Source organism: Taudactylus pleione, unplaced genomic scaffold (assembly GCF_031769625.1).
Source record: "Taudactylus pleione unplaced genomic scaffold, aTauple2 ptg000381l, whole genome shotgun sequence".
Taxonomy (NCBI): Eukaryota; Metazoa; Chordata; class Amphibia; order Anura; family Myobatrachidae; genus Taudactylus; species Taudactylus pleione.
The window spans coordinates 10,500,486-10,514,532 of record NW_028284782.1 but is presented as its reverse complement, the minus strand read 5'-3'; the positions used below and the strand labels follow the sequence as shown (position 1 = coordinate 10,514,532).

At 41.3% G+C, this 14,047-nt stretch overlaps 1 protein-coding gene across 1 annotated transcript in view; it reads left to right on the top strand.

Annotated features, from left to right (window-relative positions):
* The window catches only part of LOC148507871 (vascular endothelial growth factor receptor kdr-like), a 299,765-nt gene extending 286,286 nt beyond the window's left edge, over nt 1-13,479 (top strand). The window contains exon 30 of the mRNA XM_088445571.1: nt 7,320-13,479. Coding sequence (XP_088301697.1) covers nt 7,320-7,521 — 202 coding nt within the window. The 3' untranslated portion in view covers nt 7,522-13,479. The remainder of the gene's footprint in view (nt 1-7,319) is intronic.
* The last annotated feature ends 568 nt before the right edge of the window (nt 13,480-14,047 follow it).

Here is a 14,047-nt window from a genome sequence, read left to right as displayed (position 1 = left end):
CTAAGATAGATAGTACACACCTTTGGCTAGATAACAGAGTTGACAGCACTGTCAAAACTAAAATGTAAAATCACATTTTTAGTACCGTTATTTTAGGTTGCCAGCGCCTGCTGCATGTATTCTGGGGTATCTACCCAATTCAAATGGAGCATGGAGGCTCAACTATTGCAAAACACAACGGCTAAGTATTGCTGCCTATACATCACAGAGCATTACAGTGACCGCCATATAATGAAGAGAACATCGCAGTGACTGCCACATAATGCAGAGAGCACCACAGTGACCACAATATTATGCAGAGAACATTACAGTTACTGCCATATACTGCAGAGAGTATTTTACAATGACTGGCATATAACACAGAGAGCATCGCAGTGACCACCATATAATACATAGAGTATCGCAGTGACTGTCATATCATACAGAGAACATTACTTTGACCACCAGATAATGTAGAGAGCATCGCTGTGATCACCACATAATACAGAGAGCATTGCAGTAACCATTATACATTGCAGTGACCACCATGTAATGCAGTCACCGTCGTATAATACAGAAAGCATCTTGGTAAACGTCATTCAATACAGAGAGCATTGCAGTGGCTGCCATATAATATAATATAAAGAAAATCGCAGTGACCACAATACAATAGAGTGCATTACAGTGACTGCCATATAAAACAGTATCGCAGTGACTGCTGTATAATATAGAGAACATCAGGTCACACCATATAATGCACCAAGCATCCAAGTGACTGCCATACACAGCTACACACCATGGCCCCTGCAGTGGGATAAATCGAACAACAAGCTGCGGGCAGATCTATCATTACAGGGACAAACGCAGGATTTCTAGAGGGGAGTTTCCACGTCAAGCCACTACAGTGGGCATGACCACCATAAAAGAGTGTGTGGCTATCATTTTAGCTAATAGTAGGCCACATATACATCAAATAAGATACATTAAGATGAGTACTGTACATACTTAAGCAACCCAGCGGCCTACCGGTAGTCCCGCTGACCAAGTGGCCGATTTTATAAGTGATACGCACTTATCAATGAGTAAATCGATGTCTGGAAAGATATCACAACTGGACAGGCATTTAAATTTGCCCATCTAATTGTGATGCCAGTGTTGGCGGTTCCTGAGGCCAGTGTATGGGTGGTCGGTGGGTTAGCTGTACACAAAAGTAGATGTACCTTTGGCTGTGCTGCAGGTCTGACCTGATATGTCTGTGAACAATGTAATTCACAGACATATCGTTTGTACACACCCACGTATGCACTATGAAATATGTAGTTCGCTGAATGACATATCGCATAGTGGGCCCAATTCAGTCCCGCTCGCAAGATGCGTTCGCACGCAGCCGTCAGCAGCTAAAGTATGCAAAACCTGCGATCGCATGGTAAGACATTATTATGCCCACTATGTCTTAGCATGCGATCGCTGACTGTATGTAAGACACTCACTTTCCCTTCGTTACACACGTCATCTCCAGGAAGTGTATGCATTTATCAGTAACATCGAGTACCATCCCACCCGCACGCAGAACTTGTGGTTGCCCCTATCCTACCTCAAGCACTGCAATCGCTGCAGTGTGAAACAGCCAGGTGACGTGTACTATGACACTGCGTCTTAATTATTCACGTCCCTGAAACGCCATTAGAATGCACTGGTACGCCTTTGTTCGCACATCCACACCAGCATTTCATTGACCTACCCCGTCACCACCCAAAAACGGCAAAAATCGGCCAGCTGCGTGCGAACGCAGCCTAGCGAGCAGGTATGAATCAGGCCCAGTGTACCCTTTAGGCAGGAATCAGGCTGTAATGGAGAGTATTTTAATTAAAAATTACATAGATAAAAAGCACTCACTGGATTCTGCCCCAGTAGGTACCACTTCTCCCTGCAACCCCAGGACTGAACAAATACCAGCCAGCAGGCACTGTTTCTGCTCACCTTCTCCCACTCCTCCTTGCACACACACTCATTTTATGGGTCCCTTGAGCTGTTCTTATATTCGGGCACATATGTTCCGCTCCCTCCTGTAATCCTCCCAGCTCCTCTTTGGCTTAGTGCGGGCTCTTCCTTCCTCAGACTCAGAGAGCCCTGTTAAAGGCGTGTCAAGGACTCCACTCACAAATATGTCACTGCCGGGACAAGCCTGTCCCAATCAGCGAGAGCAGAGATAGCACTTTGCCCTGCAGCCTCCTACCTTCACTGCCGGTCCCACTCCCAGACAGGAGGTGCAATTTAGAACAAATCTGGGAACGGAGCTTCGATGGCGTTTTGGGGGCGGAGCTTCAGCCGATTTGGGGGCGGAGCTTCGATCGGCTCATGGGGCTTCATACAGAGGGGGGGGGGGGCTGGCATTAGGGAGGGGACGTTTGTGTGTGAATGCCTAATGCTTCTGCCCAGGTGGCCGGGAGATTAATGTTTGAGACGGTGACAGGGAAAAAATAAAAATCTTCACAACAGTGTCTGCACTGCAGGGGTTGTTGTGGGCCTATTTTAAAGGGTGGGCTTGGAGCTGTAGCTCCACCCGCCCCATTGGTAATCTGGCCCTGCATAGGCCTAATGGGGGCACCGAATATTTGGTCCTCAGCTTTATAGGAGTTCGACAAGCATGTTTTTTTGAGTTATATTGATAGTAGTGCAAAACCTGGCAAGCCTGACTACACACACGATTTCCACAGAACCGCTCTTATTTGTAACACGTATCCTAGTGGGAATAATGCCACTGCACAAGATCTACTAAGTCTAAATGAATGTGAGCAGCCACTTAGAAGTGCTGACTCCCAGCTTGTATCAGTATCTTTTGCCTCTGTTGTAGAGGAGTTTGCTAGTTTTAAATGGAGCAAAAGTACATTTGGAGAAAGTCATATATGTAATGCTTGATAACCTGAGCACACAAACTAAAATGGATGACAACTTCATAATTTCATGTTGTCCTTGTGGCACCATTTTATTATTAAATTATTAAAAATATTACAACTCTGTGGGGCACAAATTGTCAAATTATTTAGTAATTCACTAAGTGAAGTGACCCAAGAGTGTAAATTAACTGAATCAGTTCAGCATGCAGCCTGTTGACTCCTATCAGTTGTAGAGGAAAGCTAGATATCTGTGATTGGCTTGCTGGTTTCCTAGGTAATAGAGATGCAGTGTAATGGATTCACGCACATAGGCATTGTGTGTGATGTTACCGCAGTAATAAATGACACATTATTATTTTCCAGTTGTTTCCTGTTTTAGCAAAACTTTAGACATTGTCTGAAAACTGTGGTGAGTGTATAGGCGGGATGTATCAAAGCGGAAAATTTGTTAAACCTACTGAAGTTTTCAGAGGTTTACTGCAACCATATGGACCCGCGGCACAGCAAGTCCCATAGGATTCTAAGGGGCTGTGATGTGCTCATATGCAGCAAGCACTGGAAAGTGTAACTTTCTGGAGCTTGAGTCTGATAGTTTACATCATCAATGCATGGCGTTGCCTATAGAACCTATGGGCTTCATTTTGCAAGTTGGTTCCCTCTCAGTCCCCCACAGCTTTTGCATGCACAGGTCTATGGCCGCACATGTACATTAGGACTCCTAGGTCATCAATTCTTTGCTCTATATCTAAAGAGATGTCCCTGCATATTGCTGTATACAGGGCCAGATTACCAATGGGGCGGGTGGAGCTACAGCTCCAAGCCCACCCTTTAAAATAGGCCCACAACAACCCCTGCAGTGCAGACACTGTTGTGAAGATTTTTATTTTTTCCCTGTCACCGTCTCAAACATTAATCTCCCGGCCACCTGGGCAGAAGCATTAGGCATTCACACACAAACGTCCCCTCCCTAATGCCAGCCCCCCCCCCTCTGTATGAAGCCCCATGAGCCGATCGAAGCTCCGCCCCCAAATCGGCTGAAGCTCCGCCCCCAAAACGCCATCGAAGCTCCGTTCCCAGATTTGTTCTAAATTGCACCTCCTGTCTGGGAGTGGGACCGGCAGTGAAGGTAGGAGGCTGCAGGGCAAAGTGCTATCTCTGCTCTCGCTGATTGGGACAGGCTTGTCCCGGCAGTGACATATTTGTGAGTGGAGTCCTTGACACGCCTTTAACAGGGCTCTCTGAGTCTGAGGAAGGAAGAGCCCGCACTAAGCCAAAGAGGAGCTGGGAGGATTACAGGAGGGAGCGGAACATATGTGCCCGAATATAAGAACAGCTCAAGGGACCCATAAAATGAGTGTGTGTGCAAGGAGGAGTGGGAGAAGGTGAGCAGAAACAGTGCCTGCTGGCTGGTATTTGTTCAGTCCTGGGGTTGCAGGGAGAAGTGGTACCTACTGGGGCAGAATCCAGTGAGTGCTTTTTATCTATGTAATTTTTAATTAAAATACTCTCCATTACAGCCTGATTCCTGCCTAAAGGGTACACTGGGCCTGATTCATACCTGCTCGCTAGGCTGCGTTCGCACGCAGCTGGCCGATTTTTGCCGTTTTTGGGTGGTGACGGGGTAGGTCAATGAAATGCTGGTGTGGATGTGCGAACAAAGGCGTACCAGTGCATTCTAATGGCGTTTCAGGGACGTGAATAATTAAGACGCAGTGTCATAGTACACGTCACCTGGCTGTTTCACACTGCAGCGATTGCAGTGCTTGAGGTAGGATAGGGGCAACCACAAGTTCTGCGTGCGGGTGGGATGGTACTCGATGTTACTGATAAATGCATACACTTCCTGGAGATGACGTGTGTAACGAAGGGAAAGTGAGTGTCTTACATACAGTCAGCGATCGCATGCTAAGACATAGTGGGCATAATAATGTCTTACCATGCGATCGCAGGTTTTGCATACTTTAGCTGCTGACGGCTGCGTGCGAACGCATCTTGCGAGCGGGACTGAATTGGGCCCACTATGCGATATGTCATTCAGCGAACTACATATTTCATAGTGCATACGTGGGTGTGTACAAACGATATGTCTGTGAATTACATTGTTCACAGACATATCAGGTCAGACCTGCAGCACAGCCAAAGGTACATCTACTTTTGTGTACAGCTAACCCACCGACCACCCATACACTGGCCTCAGGAACCGCCAACACTGGCATCACAATTAGATGGGCAAATTTAAATGCCTGTCCAGTTGTGATATCTTTCCAGACATCGATTTACTCATTGATAAGTGCGTATCACTTATAAAATCGGCCACTTGGTCAGCGGGACTACCGGTAGGCCGCTGGGTTGCTTAAGTATGTACAGTACTCATCTTAATGTATCTTATTTGATGTATATGTGGCCTACTATTAGCTAAAATGATAGCCACACACTCTTTTATGGTGGTCATGCCCACTGTAGTGGCTTGACGTGGAAACTCCCCTCTAGAAATCCTGCGTTTGTCCCTGTAATGATAGATCTGCCCGCAGCTTGTTGTTCGATTTATCCCACTGCAGGGGCCATGGTGTGTAGCTGTGTATGGCAGTCACTTGGATGCTTGGTGCATTATATGGTGTGACCTGATGTTCTCTATATTATACAGCAGTCACTGCGATACTGTTTTATATGGCAGTCACTGTAATGCACTCTATTGTATTGTGGTCACTGCGATTTTCTTTATATTATATTATATGGCAGCCACTGCAATGCTCTCTGTATTGAATGACGTTTACCAAGATGCTTTCTGTATTATACGACGGTGACTGCATTACATGGTGGTCACTGCAATGTATAATGGTTACTGCAATGCTCTCTGTATTATGTGGTGATCACAGCGATGCTCTCTACATTATCTGGTGGTCAAAGTAATGTTCTCTGTATGATATGACAGTCACTGCGATACTCTATGTATTATATGGTGGTCACTGCGATGCTCTCTGTGTTATATGCCAGTCATTGTAAAATACTCTCTGCAGTATATGGCAGTAACTGTAATGTTCTCTGCATAATATTGTGGTCACTGTGGTGCTCTCTGCATTATGTGGCAGTCACTGCGATGTTCTCTTCATTATATGGCGGTCACTGTAATGCTCTGTGATGTATAGGCAGCAATACTTAGCCGTTGTGTTTTGCAATAGTTGAGCCTCCATGCTCCATTTGAATTGGGTAGATACCCCAGAATACATGCAGCAGGCGCTGGCAACCTAAAATAACGGTACTAAAAATGTGATTTTACATTTTAGTTTTGACAGTGCTGTCAACTCTGTTATCTAGCCAAAGGTGTGTACTATCTATCTTAGCTTCACCCCTGCATGTATGTATACACATACAAAAAAATATTCGCTACACAAAAAACCCTTAAACTTTTTCTTGTTGCAACTTGAAGGTAGGCACTAAACATGCCCTCCATGGAGTTAGCCACACCTACTGCACATGCCACACTACCTGTGTAGACCACACCCACACCACACAGGTCACGCCCCCACATCACTAGTGACACCGCCACAGCGATTATCACACCCCCATCAGCATCATACAATAGGCCCTTCATAAATTTCAGCTCCAGGCCCATGTGGACATTAATCTGGCACTGGGCCTATGGAGAGCCACCTATACTATAAATGCTATGTACCCATTATCTTCCAAATATTAAAGGCTTTCTCCTCCTAAAATGATTTTTTTTTTACTTGCCCAACTTGCTACAACATTTCAAACAGTATAAATGTGAGATAGGGGTAAATAAATTAATTTATTGCTGGAGGGGGGGGTAAAGTAATAAAAAATTTACACTGGTCACATGGGAGGAGGAGGAGAATGAGGGGGGCGGGTGTAAAAAGCTGGAGCTTTAGTTGTACATGGGGGTGGTTGGGTTATAAAAACAGTGCCCCTCTTACTACTATGGGGCCATGGGTGGAGGTACTGTTAATAGGATTTATGACCACTGGGAGTCTATTACCAATGGGGCATGGGAGGTACATTTACAATTGGAAGTTTATGGACATGGGGAGGTGTGAGATACCCCCTGGGCTTATTTTTGTCAATGAAATATTTAAATATATTTTAAAAATACTTCCTAAACTTTATTAAATAAAAAAGCAACAATTTCTGACCGGGTTTGGGGGGAATAAATAATCAGTTAAGTGGCAGCTACTTTCTCCTCTTTAGTCGCTTCATGTTCAGCTCAGTTACTTATACACATCTGACATCCATCACTGACTGCCCATCTTTCTGTCTGAAAACCTAAATAATGTTCTGGCTGGGCTGGGAGAGCCTTCTCAGACTGATCCCTGTGACAAAATAATAGCAGAGAAGAGCCAATCACAAATAACTGTCTGATGCATGCATAATAAAGAAAGGCCCTGCTTTGTTCAATGTCTTATACTGTTCTTTTCCTTTTCATAGGATGAAAGCTGTAAGCAAAAGTAAGGAGTCTGTGTTGGGGGAGAATGAGAGGCACTGTGTGAAGTACCAGCCATCTACCCAAATTGAAGAAGACCTCACACTTGAAGAGCTTGTCCTTTTGCCCATGGATCTAAACCTAGTGTGTCATAGCCCACCTCCAGATTATAATTCTGTGGTTCATTACTCAACTCCTCCAGTGTAGCCAAAGTGGCAGTGACCTATTTATTGCTGGTCCAACTAACAGCTTGTTTTGTAATGCAGCCATATTTACAGACACTAAACAGAACCGTGACTGAATGCACTGAAGTATCTTAATATCTCGGGTAACAGACATCTGTTAATTTGTTCTGAAATACAAGATCTAAAACCGAATATGTTTACTGGCAGCAAGATGCATGTGTCTATTTGTAACTTCACATTTTCCCCTTTTACTCAGTTGCATTGCTGTTGTCGCAAGTTTTGTTACAGGGGTAATTGGAGTATAGTCAGAGTGTCATTGAATCCTATGGAAAGAGAATGAGCCGTAATAGATCCATGGAAAATGGAAAGCTGAAGGAGCTGTTACAATATAGGATATACAGTAAATATGTATGTATGTGTGTATGTATATATATATATATATATATATATACACACACATATACAAACACACATTGTTCATATTCAATTAAATAACAAATTGAAACATGCTTTATTTTTTCTGCCACTGAATCACAACATTATACAGTACCTAATAAATCTGTTATATCATTGAAATGTTTAAAGTATACAACTATAATATATATTTTGTTATTATTAATGAACTGTGTATTCTATTTTGTTGTGACAAGCTTAATTTTCCAAGTGTTATATAAGAAACTAAATTGTGTTCATAGAGTGACTGAGCCAAAAGTGTTTTGTTACAGTCTACTGTATTTCTGTGGTAAAAGGGATATCAAACCATTCCTAAATAGCACATGATGGTAACCTAAGTCCTACCCTAGCGACTCCTGTGAGGTTTGCACTGGCGATATGGCTAGCTGAAACCACTGCATGTTTGTACACTAAATAATTTCATGGTTCTATCAATGGCCAAATGAATTGGACATGTTAGAATGGGCTGTAAATGTTGTCAATGACCACAGAAGCATCGTTGTGCCATTAAAATGCATGACAGCATAGCCAGCTCTGTTACACATAACACATATTGTCTGAGAACGGACAATGGGGTCATGTACTATACAATAATATAAAATGTCTCAAAACAGCACTGACAGTTCTAGCGCTCTCAGTTGTTGAAAACAATTACTACTTTTCAGCTTTGTGTAGCAGTTCTGCCCTTATAGTGGTTGGTGCATGTTCATTTTACTTGTCTATTGACCTGTTTGGTGCTTACTACTGTATGTGCACCACCTACAGTAGCTATTTTACTCTGTTATGCAGAAACAAATAAAAGTATCACATGTAACAGTGACAGAAGAGGTTTCAGACCAGGAAATATACTCTTCCTTTTAGTGTAGCCAATAATATGCAATGATTGGAAAGCAGCAGAGGATCTGCAAAGTGCTCTGTACATTCATGATCAGGGTTGGACTGACCCACAGGGGTACAGGGGAAATCCACGGTGGGCCCCCTGCCTGGGCACCCACCCACCACCTCTAGGTGTCAGGTTCCAGACCTTAAATTATAGATTGTTGCTCTATTAGATGGTGAGTTACCTGGTGGAGCAGGACCACTGATCAGCATGGAGGCTTGGTTCCCTTCTGTAGAAACTACACCAAGATTTGCCTAATGGTTAGCCAAGCATCTGTGGTTGCTGGCCACACCCCCTCTGGTGGAAGACCACTCCCCTTAAGCATGGACCCGTACCACTGCATTCCCCTGGTGGGCCCTTCATGTCCCAGTCCAACACTGTTCATGATGATGTCTGGCTGCAGGGGTTATGCATAGAGTAGTGCTTGCTCCCTGTTCATTACTTGCAGAATTCTGTATTTTATGTATCAGGTCCAATTGCTAGTATCACTTTTCTGTGTGTTCCTGACTTTCCCACATTAGAAATGATCTGTTGTTAATAGCAAGCTAGGCAGAATAATGAAATGGATAAGTGTTCCGTTTTTGGGGCAAATGATAAATAAATGCCCAGGTTATTATTTGTGATTATAGGCTCCTATATGGTGATGTGCACAGGGTGCTCCCAAGTGTATGTGCACAGGGTGATAGAGTTATAGAGCTGGACTTCTGAGTTATGGTTTTGCTTTGTGATGAAAGTGATTACAAGTAACCATTACCTTAATATACAGATTGTAGAACAGGCCATGTAATTAAATTAGATCTGAACACTTTCTCATTCATCATCTGTGTCCTTAGATTTTAATTTGTTGATATACAACAAATTATACATTGAAGTTATATCGGTGGTAACAAAACCTTAATGATAATAGGTTAGCTTGGTATAACCAGTATTGGTAGGACTTGGGTTACTATCACAAAAGGTTTATCTCAATGTAGAAAATGAGAAAGTATCTACAGTATATATTCTCCAGAGCACAAGTAGTTATTGGTGCGTCTTTGCAGTTTAAATTTATTTGTTTTATAACCATATCTGATAGAATAAAATGTTGCCTTAAAGTATTATTAGTAGCTTTGTATATGTACTAATATTTCACTGGTCTTTTGTTTGTAATTTAATTTTTTTTCTTGCCTCCTTCCCCTGATGTATAAAGTTTATACGACAAACATTTTACAATCTTATATAAATCATTTTTGTTTGTTTCTGGTTACATGTGAAAACAACAATGCTGGCTAAGCCTTTATCACTGCAGGGCAGGCTCCCAACCTTTTTATCATTATACTGTAATAAACTTAATTTTATATACCACATACTTCTATTACACTATAAACTGCCTTACTGCCTTAACCACATATCATACAGTATGCCAGCCTTGCTCAAGGATGTTCTTGTGTTTTGTGAATCCCAACCACTGTAGTGTCATATAGCATAATATTGTTTCGTGAAATGTTACACTGTTTTAAAGATGTCAGATTCACTTTGTTTCATTTCATTGCTTAATCCTGAATTCGGCCTGTTTGGAAGCCAGTGGAATAAACTCCAAGTAGAAATTCTGAGCACTGCATTGAAACATATGATCGAAAAAGTGGGTCAGAGTTTATGCCTTGGTTTTTTCCAGTTCTTCGCTTTACAGACAATTGCAGTACTTCACTTATTCCTAACTTTTATGTTTCTTGCACTTTATTAGAATAAAATACACTTAGTTGCTGATATGTCCCAATGTATTGAGTAAATTAAAAGTGTTGCTTTTTAAATGTTTTTCCTCCTCTATTTTACTCATTCCTAAATTCTCCATGATGTTACACAGTCACCGTTTAGTCCTGTAAAGCAGGGTCACATTTTTTTTTTATTTTACTGGGGTCAAGTGTCAATTTGCTGTTTTTCTGGGATCCAAAAATAGAATGTTCTTAATATAGTATCTTGCATATCTGACCATGTGGGGACCCCAAAAACTTATCCTGGGGTCCCAACTCATAGGTTATTAACATGGAATAATGTTGCAATTAATGTAAAAGCTACAAAATCTTCAGCACATTAGAGTAAATTAAGGTATATGTAATCTTATAAAGGCCCCCATACATCAGCAATCTGAAAAGCACAATTGAACAATTTGAAGATTTATTGCCCGATGTTAAGATTTACCAATCTAGCAATCTGCACCCATACATTACAGATCTTTATCAGTGATTCGCAGATCGATTGCAGCAAACACAGATCTGACAATCTTGAAAGTCCCATAATTTTACTAGGAACGGTCTACAAATCTGCTGATCATCTCCATACACTAGCAATCTGCAGCCCCAATCCATCTGTAGCATCCAACATGTTGAACAACCTGATTTACTAATTCCAATCACTTTTTGGTTGCAATCTGCGATCTGTGCAGCCCAAACATTGTAGATTTTTATTTATACAATCATCTGCTGATGTATGGGGGCCTTTACAGAACGAAATTGCCTTGTACAGTAATATTTATGAGGCTATAAGTGGCTCCCTCTGGATTGCATTAATGCAATAATTTTGAAGGACAAAGTAAATCAGCATTAGAAACAAGAAAGAAAGGATCTGTATATGGTGCACGACTGTATTATAAAATATAACTAGCATTACCAAGCTCCTAACACCTCCCTCACATAAGTCACATAAGATCCTAGATTTTAAATACTTCCTCACGTCACACAAGTAAGCTAAGCTATTACTTAATGTATCCGATAATACTATATTACCACTATTTCTAGCTACATAATTAGAGCGTTCCCTGGCACATGTCATGTCTATTGATAGAATATCATAGCTGTATACGTTTAGTAAATGAAGATCACGTTGAAAGATTGTTGTATGTTTTGTATAACTTCTCAGGGAGTATTACAGTAATTGATTTTTGTCTGCAATATAAAGGGAACGTTTGATTGTCAGAGAATAAGGGAAACCTTTCAGTGCCTTATAATGACTTGTTTAGTTGTTGAAGGTTGTGTAGGGCAAATATAGCAGGACATGTTTTCATGTTGTTGTTAGAAGCCTCCTTGATAAACAATGATCATTTTTTGTACAGTAATTCACCATTAAATCTGTTACAATTAGTCAATGCTCTACATATTAGGGTGGAATTTCCATGACCACAGATCATCATTGCTTGCTTTGTGGATCCTTAGTTATGTGATGGCATAGTGCTTTATACATATGCCTTACAAGCAGTCTTAAACTTCAAAGCAATTTCATTTATTTGCAAGCACCTTTATCAGCATTACTGCCTTAAGAAGTCTGTAGCAAACTCTGTAATGAACAATAAATCATCCCAATTAAACTCTCAACACTGCAGCATTGATATGTTACTATGTTTACTGCTGCTTTTCCTTATTGTGAGATTGTCTTGTGATGCCTATTGTTGAAACAGAAACATAACCAAATGATTGGTTATTGAAATTAAATTGTTACATGTATATGCTGACTAAACCTAGTACCTATAATATGCACTAACATGCCAATCATTTAATATGCAACTGTATGCAAATGACTATACATAAATGGACTCTACCAAAGCCCTGTACAATATACTCTACAAGTTTTTATTGCAGCTGAACTGCAAATAATTCATCTTAAAGCTAGACTAGAATTTCCCAGCTGTAAAGTAGTATGGTTTAATGTGGTAGGATGTTGGAATCAGTGGTTACTTACCTTCTGAAATGTACTATAATATACAAATGGTCCAAGACCCTGTTCATATCGGCTTTCGATTTTGAAGTACCATCAATTATGCTTAAGTGATTGTTAACACACACACATGTTCTGTGAATGGTTTTGATGACTATTTTGTCCTGCAGTACAATTCTGATCCTCATAGCAGCGGCAGAGCCAGCATGATCAATCTACCTACCTATAGAGAATATCATTTTTATTAGAAAATCTGAGAGCGCCATCTTTTTTGATGGTGTAAGTGGACTTTGTTTTATTATTATTTTTTTTTTTTACTGTATGTAAGCTGTAAAACGATTTTTTGAACGAATGTTTGTTAACAATATCGTTATCGTTCACTTTCTGAGCCAAAACGATGAATGACAACTACCAATGCTCTCTCCCATCTGTAGTTGGTAGTTGTCGTTCATCGCCCGAACCACCTGTCCAACCTTAAGATGGTGTCAGGTTGAACATGTTCGGGGGATGAGGGAGGGAGCCCGGCACCGAACGAAACAGTTATTGATTTTGTTCAGTGTTTGTGCTCAGTGTTGTTAACAACACTGAGCACACCCCTGCCGGGGACACACAGGACGATTTCGTTCATGGAGCAAATCGTCCCGTGTGTGCGCACCTTAACACTAGCTCTTTCTACAGGGTTCTTACAAAATGGTTGTGATTTGGTGAACAGAGAAAAAGTGACACGCACACAAGCACACACACACATATATATGTGTGATATATATTATTTGTACATCTACATAGATAACAAAATGATTTCAACTATGTAAATCATTGTGGAATTTGCGTGAAACTCTATTGTGACTGGAAGCTGTGGCTAGATTATTGGTTACCCCACAGGCACCTGGAGTAAAGAATATATGCACTGAAACTTTGTAAGCTTTTATGTAGTAACAAATATGTATTTTATGTATTAACCTAAACAAAATAAAGATTATATATTTATACAGTTATGATTGTCCTGATTTTTCACAATTTCCTGGTTCTTTTTAACCCTATAAATATCAAAGACTATTCTCAGTCCCAGAGGCAAGCACAGGATTTCTAGATGGGGGTTTCCAAATGCTTGATTTTAAAGCAAGTGTGGCCAGCCCATGAAGAGGGCATAATAAGAACTTACCAGGTATAATATGTGTCATACATGTGTGTCCTAATTCCAGCATATACAGGACCAGCAATCACAGCAAGCCATTATATGCTGCAGTAGGGCCATCCTGCCTGAGCTGTATGTTTTTATTTCACATGGGGGCTCCATTCCAGATCATTTGAGCAAGTTCGGGAGTCTGGGGGAGCAGCAAAATCACCTAGCACTGCCCTGGACATAGATGTACAGATTATGCACTGGACGGTGTATTATTATACAGTATAACTAATTGACCCTATTGATGGTCTATATCAGTGCATCCCTAAAGGCCCCCATACATCAGAGATTGATTGCAGCAATTTGCAATCGATTGTGTATAAAAATCTTTCCTTTTTTCAATCG